At 41.8% G+C, this 15,891-nt stretch overlaps 1 protein-coding gene across 1 annotated transcript in view; it reads left to right on the top strand.

Annotated features, from left to right (window-relative positions):
• MYH10 (myosin heavy chain 10) overlaps positions 1–15,891 on the top strand; it is a 65,615-nt gene that overhangs the window by 22,702 nt on the left and 27,022 nt on the right. Inside the window, exons 9-17 of the mRNA XM_060204403.1 lie at positions 4,067–4,260; positions 4,352–4,473; positions 5,186–5,255; positions 5,353–5,513; positions 6,876–6,984; positions 7,064–7,195; positions 8,372–8,578; positions 13,887–14,024; positions 14,599–14,722. Of these exons, the coding sequence (XP_060060386.1) occupies positions 4,067–4,260; positions 4,352–4,473; positions 5,186–5,255; positions 5,353–5,513; positions 6,876–6,984; positions 7,064–7,195; positions 8,372–8,578; positions 13,887–14,024; positions 14,599–14,722 (1,257 nt within the window). The remainder of the gene's footprint in view (positions 1–4,066; positions 4,261–4,351; positions 4,474–5,185; positions 5,256–5,352; positions 5,514–6,875; positions 6,985–7,063; positions 7,196–8,371; positions 8,579–13,886; positions 14,025–14,598; positions 14,723–15,891) is intronic.

Raw genomic sequence — 15,891 nt, 5'->3', positions numbered from 1 at the left:
CATTTCTTTCTGTCCTATCCAACAAGGACAACATCAATAACAACAATAATAATAACTACAACAAGGGCACCAAAAGGGAACAAATAAATAAATATTTGAAAAATAATAGATATAAAATGTCATATACCTCTTGACTTCTGAGGCTGTACTTTAGAAGACCAGTTAAACATTCTGGTACTAGATGATATTCTTATTTTAAAATAAAAGTTGGTGGCAGTTGTATGAGATAGAGGATTACAAATTATATTTTGTGTGTGGGGATAGATAGCATAATGGTTATGCAGAGAGACTCTCATGCCTGAGGTTTCAATGTCCCAGGTTCAGTGCCCTGTACCACCATAAGCCAGAGCTGAGCAGTGCTCTGGTAAAAAAAATATATATATATATGGGGGAGTCAGGCAGTAGTGCTACAGGTAAAGCACAAGGACCGGCCTAAGGATCCCGGTTCAAGCCCCCGGCTCCCCACCTGCAGGGCGGTCGCTTCGAAAGTTGTGAAGCAGGTCTGCAGGTGTCTCTCTTTCTCTCCCCCTTTCTGTCTCCCCTCCTCTCTCCATTTCTCTCTGTCCTCTCCCAACAATGACAACATCAGTAACAACTACAACAATAAAACAACAAGGGCAACAAAAAGAAGTAAATTTTTTTTTTTAATTATGGGGGCCAGGCAGTGGCACACCTGGTTAAGAACACACATTACAGTGTACAAGGACCAGGGTCCAAGCTCCTGGTCTCCACCTGCAGGGGAAAGCTTCATGAGTGGTGAAGTAGGGCTGTAGGTATTTCTGTCTTTCCCCCTCTCTTCTCTTAATTTTTCTATCTCTATCCAATAATAAATTATTTCAATTATATCTTGTTTACTCTCAAGCTATAAATATACCCTTACCACAGCTTTGTGGTGCTTATATAAACTGTGACTGTCCAGTTAAGTTCTTATTGAGTAATAAATTAAGTGTAGCCCAAATCTCTACACTTCTTTCTTTCTTTATTTTATGGTGATACGGGGCATTGAACCTGGGCCTCTGGAGCCTAAGGCATGAAAGTCTCTTTGTATAACCATTATGCTATCTCTTAACTAGTTTCCCAAAATGTTTCTCTTTTACTTCTGCTCACTGGTAGAATCCAACCCTGAAAGTTTAAAATACTCAGTTTGGGAGCTGGGCCATGGCACACCTGGTTGAGTACCCAAATGACCAGTTGCATCACCTATATCACAATTCATCTTGAGGATGGGGGAACAGCAAAGTGATTATACAAATGGTTTTCATGCCTATGGCTCTGAGGTTCCAGGCTCAAACCCCTACCACCACCATAAAGCAGAACTGAGTAGTGTTCTTGGTAGTAAATAAATTTGTGAATTTAATCTTTTAGTTGTTCATTTTGCTTGTATTTTTTATCTTTTAAGAAGCAGTCCATGTTCAGTGTCTTACTGTTAGACATCATCATTCAGGTGCGTTGAAAAAAATGCCTTCTCAGACCAGAGAACAAAGCCAGTATAGTGGAATGCCTGCAAAGTGAAAACAGTGTTTCTTCTGGTAACTTGTAGGCACCAAATTGTTTACTCGGGAGGACACTACTGAATAGTGTCTGTGAACCAGGCATCATGCTCAGCTCAACACTAGATGACAAGGCAGGCAGAAATGCAGGGGAAGGAACACAGCAGAGAATATGCTCCAGCAGGGGTAGATAGCACAGTGATTATGCAGAGAGACTCTCAGGCCTGAGACTCCAAAGCCTCAGGTTCAGTCCCCTGCACCACTGTAAGTCAGAGCTGAGCAGTGCTCTGGTGTGTGGGGGTGGGGAGAATAGTACCAGGTGCGCCACCACCAGGCTCCAGAGAGACAGAGAGAGAGAGAGAAAGAAAATATGCTGCAGTTTTAGTTGTTGATCTTCCAGGCACTTGTCATCTTTTTCTCATAGGTTCTTTGGAGTTTGGTCCCAAAAACTCATCTCTTTATGTTCACTCTTGATGTCAAGCTGCCTACTCAGCATCTCATTACTGCCCCAGTGTCTGACAGGCACCCTCACTCACATAGCTGAGGTCCCCTGTTCCCAAACACAAAGCCCACTGCTCCCTGCTGTCTTCCTCACACCGCTGCCAGCTCCTAGCTGCTCAAACTCAAATCTTTTTTCCTGCCATGTCCCTCTACCTTACTTTGTCTCATAGTAAGTTAGATGTAAGATCAAAGTCAGGTCACCCACCAAAACCTGTCCTGCCTGACACCTGTTTCCATACGATGCCACTCTGTCTGGCCTCCTGAGCCTCACCCTCCATCTGTAGCCACAGCCAGCACGAGTGCACGTAGTCTCCTTATGAAGCTTCTCCAGAATGCTTCACTGACACTTGCATCTTTCACTTCCTCCTGTCCGTGATCTTTAACACATCTGTTCCCACCTTCTGGAATGGTCTTCTCTCCACTGATCCATCTTACCCTTTGGGTACTTAACATAATTTCTCCAGAGATCTTTTTAACTACCCATCTCTCACACAACACCTCGTGCTTTCAATGCCTTTCTCTGTTTGTAGTAGAAAGTGTATTTAATGCTTACTTCCTTTGACTAATACAGATGCATAGTCACAAGGGATGGAGATATTTTTAGACTGCCAATGTGACGATCAGTAGGTAAATGTATCAGGGTCAGGTAGAACAAGCATCGGCTGTGCCTGTAGGGAGACTACTGGGAATGGATGGAGAATGGCAAGGTGCTTGCTACTCTGAGGAGACAGAGAAGCAGGCAGGAGCAAGGCTATAGTAAGTTCATCCTCTCACCATTCGTGCAGGATTGAGATTTGGTCTGTTTCCTGCTGGAGCAAGTGGACAGAAATGTGGTGAAAGCACAGGAGAGAATGGTGGACTCTGATGAGGATGTTAGACACAGGACGAGGAGGAGGAGCACTGGCCTGAACCTGGTGACTTCACTCAGGAGAAATTGTAGTATATTGCATATGCATAGACCTAGGAAGTAAACCTCTTCTTCCAACCTCTACTTAAAAGACCTGCTTGGCTTTGGACAATATTACTTCCTGGGTCATGGTTTCTTCTTCCCTGAAAACCTCACTGGGAATCAAGATTCATTTCACATAGTGCCAGGTCCCCGTGTGCTTAGTGTCTTGGAGAACAAATGAAAGAAATGGAAGCAGCTGCTAAGAGTAAGAAAGGTTATTGGTAGGGGTAGTTCAGTTAGTACTTTTATGCTTTTAAAATGTGTATCAGTGAAGTGTCAGAAAGTTTGTCTTTTAATGAGTTTTTTTTTTCTTTCTCTTTTGGCTGGTGTACTGTGCTGAACTTCTGCTTATAATCCCAGCATTAGAAATGTTAAGTTCATGCAGATAGTGGAATGCAAACCTCAGCATTTTGTATAAGAGTAGAACATCTGAAGGTTTAGCTAGTTGTAAACTTGGCTTAGGCACTGACTGTTTTCAGGGGCCTCCTCTCTTGTGTTCTTGACCTTGAATGTTATTCATGCTTTGAAGAGGGAGTTGGAGTTTACTCATTCCTTTTAAGATGAAAGCTGATAGAATCTAATCTTCCTGCCTTTGTCCCTAGAAAGCTTGAGTGCCTTTTTTTTTTTTAATGGAAACTCTAAATGACTAATGAGATGTTTCTTATCCCTAATCCCTGAGCATATTCATTAAGTGGATTTGCTTTGCATCATCTTATATCTTCAATGTGTATTTTATAAGCCTTTCCTATTTTGAGACTTGTCACAGGATTAGTTTGTGTATTAATATGTCTGCCAATGAGCTGTCATTTACCAAGTAATACTTGGAAGTATGGAACAGGCAAAGTGTTATCAAAGACAGTGAATCCCTGACATGAGCACAGCAGAGGCATTTGCTGGTATGAAGCTGCCAAAACACTGCAGTAGCCTGCATAGAAACGTGTGGCTGTTAGTTCCACGGCTTGAGCAGTGTCTAACTATGCTGACTGCCCTACCTCTGTGGCATCTCTTATCATTTCTCCCACAAAGCTTGTGCTGCTGCACTATCACCGTGTCTTTTCGCTCCTTGCCAAGGAATCAGAGTTCACTTATCTTCCTTATTTTTTTCTTCCCCCTTTATTTTCACCAGTGGACCGAATTGTGGGTCTGGATCAAGTCACTGGTATGGCTGAGACAGCTTTTGGCTCCGCGTACAAAACCAAGAAGGGCATGTTTCGCACCGTCGGGCAACTTTACAAAGAGTCTCTCACCAAGCTGATGGCCACTCTCCGAAACACCAACCCTAACTTTGTCCGCTGCATCATTCCAAATCATGAGAAGCGGGTATGTGCTCTGCAGAACGTGCCAGTGATTTGAAATTGGCCTGGATCGGGTTACAGGGATGAAGGTGTCAGACTGTCTTTTGCTTGATTAGGCTGGAAAGCTGGATCCACACCTAGTGCTCGACCAGCTTCGGTGTAATGGAGTCCTGGAAGGGATCAGAATCTGTCGCCAGGGCTTTCCCAACCGGATAGTTTTCCAGGAATTCAGACAGAGGTATGGCCGACTTTTCCCTTCTAACCTTAGACATCCAAAGAATGAAATAATAAATAGACAAATATATTTTTTCTATGCATTCAAATTATCTATACAGCGATAATTATCAAAACCTGTTACTGGCCAAGAACATTGAGTTCCTACTGTAGAAAGAGATATTTAACTGGAAACTACTATGGGTTCTTCAAAAAAAACTCCTGCCTTCAGGGGCTCAGAAGTCAGCTATGGCATGTTAACATATGTGAATATTTTATGGAAGGTAAAAACAAAAGTTTTTTTGAAGCATCATACTATTTTTGTACCACTTTATTTGTACCTGTTGGAGATAGAGGATGAGAGTGGGCAAGGGAGGAAGGGACAGAGAGAGGAAAGGCACCACAGCATTGTTCCCCTGCTTATGCACCTATGCAGGGACTCAAACCCAGGTCCTCACTCGTGGAGAAGTATGTGCTCTGCCAAGTCATCTATCTGCTGCCATTTACGTCAGCTTCTTCAACCTTGTATTTGACCTAGGAGAATCAACCTCATTTTCATTTTACTTCTTACTGGAAGAAGTAGAAATAAGATCTCTGGGAAGCCTCAGATTATCACATGGTCCCTTTCTTACTTCTGCCATCTATTAATATACCCATCCTATTACAGCCTTTTAGAGCAAAACTCACAAAAAGGTACATATTTTCCCAGAAGAGCTTTCTCACTGCTTTTCTTGCAGGTATGAGATCCTAACTCCAAATGCGATTCCTAAAGGTTTCATGGACGGCAAACAGGCTTGTGAACGAATGGTAAACTTTGTAAAATTCTTCTGGTTTGTATATTATTGTTAGTAATCATTCCTACAGCAAAAAAAAAAAAAAGTAAATGGTTCTCTTTCACTCTTAGATCCGGGCTTTAGAGTTGGACCCAAACCTTTACAGAATTGGACAAAGCAAGATATTTTTCAGAGCTGGAGTTCTGGCACACTTAGAGGAAGAAAGAGATTTAAAAATTACCGACATTATCATCTTCTTCCAGGCTGTTTGTAGAGGCTATCTGGCCAGAAAGTAAGTGAGTTACTAAGTATGTGCTTGTCTTCCACTGTATTTTATGGCAGAAACATCCTTGGCCTATGGAGCTATGATCTCTGCTCCTAAGAAGCACAGAGTCTAGTTGGGAAGATAGTCGCATTGGTAGGTCATCAGAATGAAATGGAAATGTTCTGTCAGGTGTGAAGCAGATTCCAAGGTCACTTGATTCTCTGAAACACAGGGAATACAGCTGTTCAAGTATTGGGTAGTCCACACAAGTGCAAAAGAGAAAGCAAAATGGATTTGACTGAAGAAAAAAAAAAAAAAAGGAACTGCTGACTTTTGAATCTGGATCCCTTCATCAGTATCCAAAATGTAATTTGCCTGTGAACCCTTAAAGTTTGGTGGGAGTAGAAAGAGATAAATTATATATTAAAATGAGTGACAGGGCAGTGAATTTTTGTGTGGGCTTGGCAACTGTATTTGGCAGTAGATGGGCAGGAATTTCAGAAAAAGACTTGTTTCTGAAAGAGAATGAGAAACTAAAAGCAACAGAGTAAAGATAAAAAGGAAGTGGAGTCGGGAATCAGGCGGTAGCGCAGTGGGTTAAGCACAGGTGGCGCAAAGCGCAAGGACCAGCGTAAGGATCCCGGTTCCCACCTGCAGGGGAGTCACTTCACAGGTGGTGAGGCAGGTCTGCAGGTGTCTATCTTTCTCTCCCCCTCTGTCTTCCCCTCCTCTCTCCATTTCTCTCTGTCCTATCTAACAACATTAATAATTACAACAATAAAGCAATAAGGGCAACAAAAGGGAATAAATAAATAAGTAAATATTAAAAAAAAAAAAAAAAAAGGAAGTGGTGTCTTGGGCCATGAGATCAGAATGAGCAGGCAGCATGGAACAGTGATGATGAAGAGATAAGGGCTCCGGAGTTCGTGAATCAATGTTATATCTAAACAGGTCTCTCAACTTCTCTGAACCTCCATGTGTAAGGATTCTAACAGCAATTTCCACATTGGCTGTAGCCTCATAATATTATTATAAGGTGTAGAGAAGACGAAAATAATCATAGACATGGGAAGGTGGCAGATGACAACAAAAAGGGTAGCCAGGAAAGAGCACCACCAAATGATGAGGAACATCTTGTCACATCTTGTCACATCATCAGCTCACACCCAAGCGTGCATGCGTATATGTAGATCTGGGCAAATGGCATCATTCACGAAGAAAGTGCAGGGTACCCACGACAGACAAATGCATATCCGGTCTGTTGAGCACAGACACGAGGTCAGTCCCATTTCCTCACAATTTCCCCCATAGGATTTTACTGTTCCCGCTACAAGTTCTCAGGTATGTTTGGTTGTTTTTATATAGTAAGTTGGTCTTACTGTTTTCCAGGGCCTTTGCCAAGAAGCAGCAACAGCTAAGTGCCTTAAAGGTCTTGCAGCGGAACTGCGCAGCATACCTGAAGTTACGGCATTGGCAGTGGTGGCGAGTCTTCACAAAGGTTTGGCTTCACATACTCATTTCTGAATAGCAGCTTTCCACCAGGAAAGAGAGGTGAAGGTAACTGATTTTCCTCACAGGTGAAGCCACTCCTACAAGTTACTCGCCAAGAGGAAGAACTTCAGGCCAAAGATGAAGAACTATTAAAAGTGAAGGAAAAGCAGACAAAGGTAGAAGGAGAACTTGAGGAGATGGAGAGGAAGCACCAGCAGGTATGTGCCCTGAATTCACAGTCTCCCATAGGATAGGGAATCTCAACACTTTTAATTAAGAATAGTCATACTAGACAAAAGAAGAACCGTATTTACCTACCACAGCATCATATTTTATATCTTACATTCACTCATTTCCAAAGAATAATCACTCACTTTGAGAATAAAGTTATCGTATGCCCTGCTTTTTGGTTTTATATAAACTGAAAATCAGCCTCTTCCATCCTTGCATTTTGGCCTTTGTCATTATTTGGACATGCAGATGATCATATGTTTAACACCTGTTTTCAATGAAACTCCAGTATTACCATGAGATTTTTTTTTTTTGCCTCCAGGCTTATCACTGGGGCTCAGTGCCTGCACTACAAATCCACTGCTCCTAGAGGCTATTTTTCCCATTTTGTTGGCCTCGTTGTGGTTATTGTTATTGTTATAACTGTTGTTGGATAGGACAGAGAGAAATTGAGAGGAGGGGAAGACAGAGGAAGAGAAAAAAATAGATACCTGCAGACCTGCTTCACCATTTGCAAAGTGACCCCCTTGTAGGTAGGGAGCTGGGGACTCGAACTGGGATCCTTACACCGGTCCTTGAACTTTGCGCCATGTGCCCTTAACCCACTGTGCTACTGCCCAGCCCCTGAGAAAAAATATTTTTCGAAGTATGAGTTGGGATAGTGCCACCACCTGTCTCTTGTCCAGTGACAGTGGTTTTTAATCAGCATCCCTGTTCCAGATAGTTCTGCTTCATGGACAAAGCAAAGACTCCAAAATGTTTGCAGAAAATTATGTTTTTCAAGAACAAAATGATTAATGATAAAGACTAAGAACATCACTTGACACCAGACAGCTTTATAGTTACTGTAAATTTTTATTACTTTTGGAAGATATCCCTCATGTTTTTCTGCCACATGATTAGTTATGTTAATAGAACCACGAGTTCTTAAATAACATAAGCTTGGGATGTATTATTAAAGATAATTAACACAAAGGAAATTTTTGAAAGTATTTTCACCTAGCTTAACTTAACTATTGCTGAAGACCTGTTTGCAAGTTTTTCCAGTGATGTATTTATGCAGTTTCTTTGGCAATATGCATTGGCCATTCAAATCATGGCAGCTGTATCTTTTGTATACATTGGAGGAAATTATAGTGCTGGATATTTTACTGTGATTGCAGCTTTTAGAAGAGAAGAATATCCTTGCAGAGCAGCTACAAGCAGAGACGGAGCTCTTTGCAGAAGCAGAAGAGATGAGAGCAAGACTTGCTGCTAAAAAACAAGAGTTAGAAGAGATTCTACATGATTTAGAGTCCAGGGTTGAAGAAGAAGAAGAAAGAAACCAAATCCTCCAAAATGAAAAGAAAAAAATGCAAGCGCATATCCAGGTATCTGTGGTCACTTTCACGTAGCACTGTTTACAGGCTGTGGGTGTGCATTCTTTGTCCACCAAGGAGCAAAAGGAGTTACATCATATGTACCTACCTTCAGAAACATGACCTCAGTGGAAGCATGCATGGAACAGCTATTCTTCTCAAATACATTTTGTTATTTTGAAAAGGAAGCTTCTGATGCGACATCTTACAGTATATAATGTGATTCAGAGTCAGAAAATTCCCATAATCAGTAGCTTTTTGTGAATGACCTAGCTTGTTCTTGATGTTGGCATGAATAATTTCTGTTATTGCTGCCATCATTTATTAGACAGACATCGAGTTTTAGCTCCTGAGAAATACTTAGTACTGACACAAGAGGTGGTCCGGAACCAGAGGAACAAACATAGCCATTCTCTGGTAGAGAGGAAGTGAGGCTGAACATGAACTGATGTTTATTACACAGTTGGAGTGACACAGCCTAGTGTGACTCATTATTCTACTCTGTGCATGTCTTTTTTTTTTTTAATATTTATTTATTCTCTCTTTGTTGCCCTTGTTTTATTTTGTTTTCTTAATTTTTTTTTTTAAATTACCGGGGAATTAATGTTTTACATTCAACAGTAAGTACAATAGTTTGTACATGCATAACATTCCCCAGTTTCCCATATAACAATACAACCCCCACTAGGTCCTCTGAATCCTTCTTGGACCTGTATTCTCCCCACCCACCCACCCCAGAGTCTTACTTTGGTGCGATACGCCAATTCCATTTCAGGTTCTACTTGTGTTTTCGTTTCTGATCTTGTTTTTCAACTTCTGCCTGAGAGTGAGATCATCCCATATTCATCCTTCTGTTTCTGACTTATTTCACTCAACATGATTTTTTCAAGGTCCATCCAAGATCAGCTGAAAATGGTGAAGTCACCATTTTTTACAGCTGAGTAGTATTCCATTGTGTATATAGACCACAACTTACTCAGCCACTCATCTGTAGTTGGACACCTGGGTTGCTTCCAGGTGTTGGCTATTACAAATTGTGTTGCCAAGAACATATGTGTACACAGATCTTTTTGGATGGGTGTGTTGGGTTCCTTAGGATATATTCCCCAGGAGAGGAATTGCAGGGTCATAGGGTAGATCCATTTCTAGCCTTCTGAGAGTTCTCCAGACTGTTCTCCACAGAGGTTGGACCAATTGACATTCCCACCAGCAGTGTAGGAGGGTTCCTTTGACCCCACACCATCTACAGCATTTGCTGCTGTTACCTTTTCTGATGTATGACATTCTCACAGGAGTGAAGTGGTATCTCATTGTTGTCTTTATTTGCATTTCTCTGACAATCAGATACTTGGAGCATTTTTTCATGTGTTTCTCAGCCTTTTGGATCTCTTCTGTGGTGAATATTCTGTCTATGTCCTCCCCCCATTTTTGGATGGAGTTATTTATTGTCTTATTGTTGTGTTTGGCAAGCTCTTTATATATGTTGGTTATTAAACTCTTGTCTGATATATGGCATGTAAAGATCTTCTCCCATTCTGTGAGGGGTCTCTTGGTTTGGGTAGTGGTTTCTTTTGCTGTAAAGAAGCTTTTTAATTTGATGTAGTCCCATAGGTTTATACTTGCCTTAGTCTTCTTTGTAATTGGATTCGTTTCATTGAAGATGTCTTTAAAATTTATGCGGAAAAGAGTTCTGCCAATATTTTCTTCTAAGTATCTGATAGTTTGTAGTCTAACATCCAAGTCCTTGATCCATTTGGAATTTACTTTTGTATTTGGTGAAATACAGTGGTTCAGTTTCATTCTTCTGCATGTTTCAACCCATTGTTTCCAACACCATTATTGAAGAGACTCTGCTTTCCCCATTTAATAGTCTGGGCCCCTTTGTCAAAGATTAGATGTCCACAGGTGTGGGGGCTGCCCTTGTTGTTTTTTTATTGTTGTGGTTATTATTATTGGTGTCATTGTTAGATAGGAAAGAGAAATGGAGAGAGGAGGGGAAGACAGAGAGGGGGCCAGAAAGATAGACACCTACAGACCTGCTTCACTGCTTGTGAAGTGACTCCCATGCAGGTGGGGAGCCGGGGGCTCAAACTGGGATCCTTATGCTGGTCCTTGTGCTTTGTGCCATGTGTGCCTAACCGGCTGCGCTACTGCCTGACTCCCCTCTGTGCATGTCTTATGCTTTTGGGGTTTTCACTATAAGGAGTTAAACTTGTGGGGGTGGGAAGAGGGGGTAGATAGCTTAATAGTTATGCAAAGAGACTCTCATGCCTGAGGCTCCAAATTCCCAGGTTCAGTCCGCACACCACCATAAACTAACCAGAGGTGAGCAGTGCTCTGGTTTTTTTTTTTTTTTTTTTTAAAAAAAAAAGTTTATCATTTGGTTATAGTCTTTAAACACCTTGAGTGAATTATTTAGGCAAAGTTGAAAGTTTCTTAAATTGGAGTCAGGGCGGTAGCGCACCAGGTTAAGCGCACATAGTACAAAGTGCAAGGATCCTGGTTGAAGCCCCCTGGCCCCCACCTACAGGGGGGTCACTTCACAAGTGGTGAGGCAGGTCTGCAGGTGTCTGTCTTTCTCTCCCCCTCTCTATTTTCCCCATCTCTTTCAATTTCTCCCTGTCTTATCCAATAAAACGGAGGGGGTGAGAGTGGGAATGGCCTCCAGGAGCAATGGATTAGTGCAGGCACTGAGCCCCAGCGATGATCCTGGAGGCAAAAAAAAAAGTTCCTTAAATTGACCATGCATTCGTTGTATGACAGCCCACTTCAGCAGTCTGTAGGTTTATTATATGCAGTAGAGTGTGAAATAAAGAGAAGCATGTTATAAGCACATATATAAAAACTAGAATTTCTCCTGGTTTGGTGATAATGCTTCTGTAGTGAGAGGCATATTTGAACTAAAACAATCTGTTTCTCACTGACCTATATAATTTCAGTTGTTATTTTCTCTTCTTTTGACCAGATATGTATGGCACAATACAAATGAACTAAGTATGTGTGGGGGCGATGGCCAGTAAGTGGTTTATAGTGCAGCCATTAACACATGGGGACAGTTTCTCATCCCCCTAGGAAAATTCTCTGCAGACACTCTTACAACCTAGATCCTTTCACATCATTACACACCAGGATCCCAAGGTTCTATTCGGCCACATTTCCCCCAGAGTCCTTTGCTTTTGATGCAGTGCATCATGTTCAGCCCATGTTTCACTTTGTGTTCTCCTTCCCTGTCCTTATTTCTTAAGTCCTGCCTATAAATAAGATTGTTCCATAACTGTCCTCCTTTTGGTTTATCTCATTTAATATGACTTCGTCATTTTTAATATCTGAGTAGTATTCCATCAAAATACTACTATATGTACTACTATATGTACCACAAAATACTACTATATGTACTACTATATGTACCACAAAATACTACTATATGTACCACAAATTTTTTAGCCACTCATCTGTTGTTAGACATCTAGGTTGCTTTTGCTTCCAAACTTTCGCTATTACAAATTGTGCTGGTGTGCACAGATCTCTTACAATAGATGCTTTTGTTTCCTTTGGGTAAATTCCAGTTTACCCAAAGAGAAGTTGCTAGGTCATGGGGTCCATTCCTAGTGGCCTGAGAAGTCTCCAGATTCTTTCCTACAAGGGATAGACCAATTTATACTCCGACCAGCAGTGCCCTCGTGTCCCTTTTTCCCTACATCCTCTCCAACATTTGCTATTACTGTCCTTTCTAATGGATGACATCCTCATGAGTATCAAATTGCACCTCTCTCTCTCTGTTCTGATAGTCAGTGCTTGGAGCACTTTCTCATGTGGCGCCTGTCGGCCCTCTGGGCCTCTCGGTGGCGTTTCTGTCCGTGTCCTCATTTCATTTTCTAAAGTGGTTGGGGTATTTCTAGTGCTGGAATTACCGGGTTCTTTCTGTATGTGTCGTTTATCTGAAATACATTGTGTAAAGATCTGCTCCCACTCTGTAGAGTATCTTTCTGTTTGGATGGTGGTACACTTTGTTGTGCAGAAGCTTTTCAGCTTGGTGTAAAGAAGAGACATTGGCAGAACACTTCACAATCTCTGCTTCAGAAATGTCTTTAAAAGCAGGGGTGGTGGTCCGGGAGGTGGCACAGTGGATAAAGCGTTGGATTCTTAACCATGAGGCAAGTTCGATTCCTTGGCAGTACATATACCAGAGTGATGTCTGGTTCTTTTTCTCCTCCTATCTCTCTCAGGAATAAATAAATTCTTAAAAAAAAAAAAAAAAAAAAAAAGGCGGGGGTAGATAGCATAATGGTTCTGCAAGGAGACTCTCATACCTGAGGCTCCGAAGTCCTAGATTCAATCCCCTGCTCCACCATAAACCAGAGCTGAGCAGTGCTCTGGTATTTCTCTCTGTGTCTTTCTCTCTTGGCATCTCTCTCAAAAATAAAATAAATACAATACTTTAAAAAAAAAAAAAAAAAGAAATGTCTTTAAAACACTCAAGTCCAACAGCAAAAAAAACAAAAACAAAAGGGCCCAAGTGGTGGCGCACCTGGTTGAGCACACACGTTACCAAGGACCCTGGTCAGGCCCTCTGTCCCCACCTACAGGGGGAAGCTTCACGAGTGGTGAAGCAGGGCTGCAGGTGTCTTATCTTTCTCTCTCCCTCTACTTTCTTTCTGTTTCTGTCCTTATCCAATAAATAAGTATTTTAAAAACTTTATTTAAAAAATAACTAGGACTACATCAAACTGAAGAGCTTCTATATTTGATGAAAACATATTTTCCCTTTGTACTATTATCCCAAAATACAATTTAAATTGTTATTCAATTTTGGAAATAATCAAGTTGGGCAGGGATAGACAGTATAATGTTTATGCAGAGACTCTCATGCCTGAGGCTCTGGATCCCAACTTCAGCCCCAACCCCATAAACCAGAACTGAGCTGTTCTCTGATTTAAAAAAAAGAAAGAAAGAAAGGCATCATGCCTCAACTTTTAGTAACCAGAATCTTTTCACAGTATGTTCAGAGTACCTCAGTACTAGAGTAGTACCTCACGCGACATCTTTTTATAGCAGTGACATCTGTGTCTTTCCTAGAACTTGTCAGTTAGAGGAGGTTCTTTTCCAGCTTGCTGCGTTTTGCTCCGCTGGCTCTCCAAAGGCCTGGCCTGATCTGCCCTTTACCACACGGCAGGCACAAACGCCTGCTCCACATAAGTGCTTCCAATCTTTGCATTACAATTCTGAAAAGTGGGATTTTATTTTAACATGCATCCCTTTATTACCATGCGGTAGAATTTTGTGTGGAAAATGTTGAGAGCAGCTGTGTGCTTCTCTCCAGGACCTAGAAGAGCAACTAGATGAAGAAGAAGGGGCTCGGCAGAAGCTACAGCTGGAAAAGGTGACCGCAGAGGCTAAAATTAAGAAGATGGAAGAGGAGATTCTGCTTCTCGAGGACCAAAACTCTAAATTTATCAAGGTAAGTGGCCGTACATACCTCTTAGGATATAGGTAATACCTGTATCAATGCACTTGCTAACAGTGATTTCAAATCCTTCCTCAAGAGGGCTTCCTGTTCATCTGTATAATGGTCTGTCTCTATTTGCATGGAGTTTTTTTCTAGAGGGAGAAATAGAGAGTGACAGAGAGAAGGAGAGACTCCTGTAGATGGGGAACAGGGGATTGAACCTGGATTCTTGAGCATAGCAGCAATGTGCACTCTACCTGATGCAGTACCACCCAGCTCCTCTACTTGTATTGATTTTTAAAGACACTGACACTATTCTGCATCTTAAATCCACCAAATATTTATAAATCTTCAGATGTTGAACTTGTGTATACAGGCTACTTGTTTCCATCTGTACAAAAGGCAAGAACTCTTAGCACTGGATTGTGGGACCTTAAAGGCCAAATGCCAAGGGTGGGCATCAGTGTGAGGGAGGGAGGCTTCCTGAATATTCTGTCTGTTTGTATCCAAATTACTTGCTCTGTAAGTGATACCTCCTTTTGTTATTTTAACGTCTTTGCTGAAGTAATCAGTTTTTTCTACTCAGGAAAAGAAACTCATGGAAGATCGCATTGCCGAGTGTTCTTCTCAGCTGGCTGAAGAGGAAGAAAAGGCAAAAAACTTGGCCAAGATCAGGAATAAACAAGAAGTAATGATCTCAGACCTCGAAGGTTAGTGCTTGGAGACAAGAGAACTTAAGGACCGAGATCTGTGAGTGTTTAGATTCGACTTAATCAGAACAAAGGGGCTTTCCTTTTGGGCTCAATGACTAAAATAGGTCTATTAGATGTTAGTATTTATCCAGGGGTTAGCACAGTGGTTCAAACAACAGTCTTACATGCCTAAGGCATCAGAAGTCCCAGATTCAATCTCGGGCACCCTCAGTTTGAACAGTGCTTTAGAAAAAAGAAAAAAGAAAGAAGAAAAGAAAGAAAGAAGGAAAGGAGGTGAAGGGAAAAAGGGTAGGAGATGAGAGAGAAAGAAAGAAAGAGAGAGAGGAAGGGGCTGAGCTGTGACTCACCTGGTAGAGTGCACACATTACCACGAATACGGACTCAGGTTCAAGCCCCTGGTCTCCACTTGCAGAGGGGAAGCTTCAGAGGAGATGAAGCAGTGCTGCAGGTGTCTCTGCCTTTCACTTACTCCCCCTTCCTTCCAGATTTCTGTCTCTATCCAGTAAAAACATAAATAGAAATTTTTTTTAAAAAAGGAAGAAGGTTGGGCATTAGCTCAGCGGGTTGTGTTAAACGCACGTGGCACGAAGCACAAGGACTGGTTTAAGGATCCCGGTTCAAGCCCCCGTCTCCCCACCTGCAGGGGGGTTGCTTCACAAGCAGTGAAGCAGGTCTGCAGGTGACTGTCTTTCTCTCCCCCTCTTTGTCTTCCCCTCCTCTCTCCATTTCTCTCTGTCCTATCCAACAACAATGACAGTAATAACCACTACAACGTTAAAACAACAAGAGCAACAAAAGGGGAAAAATAGCCTCTAGGAGCAGTGGATTCAAGGTTCAACACTGAGCCTGTGATAACCCTGGAGGCAAAAAAAAAAAAAAAAAAAAAGTAAGAGAAGAGAAGGAAGAAAAAGTGAAGACTTTCATGCCTGAGAATCCAAGGTCCTAGGTTTAGTCTCCAGCACAAACATAAGCCACAGCTGAACAGTGCTTTGGTAAAAATAAATAATTATTAAGCAAACAAGACAGACAGAGCTGTAAGAGGTCAAGTGGTGGTGCACCTGGTAGAGAACACGCATTACAGTGCACAAGGACCTGGGTTCAGGCTGCAGTCCCCACCTGCAGGGAGTAAGCTTTGCAAGTGGTGAATCAAGGCTGCAGATGTCTCT

Source organism: Erinaceus europaeus, chromosome 12, assembly GCF_950295315.1.
Source record: "Erinaceus europaeus chromosome 12, mEriEur2.1, whole genome shotgun sequence".
In the NCBI taxonomy this organism is placed as follows: domain Eukaryota; kingdom Metazoa; phylum Chordata; class Mammalia; order Eulipotyphla; family Erinaceidae; genus Erinaceus; species Erinaceus europaeus.
Note: the sequence above shows the minus strand (reverse complement) of the source record. Positions and strands in the feature narration are given on the sequence as shown.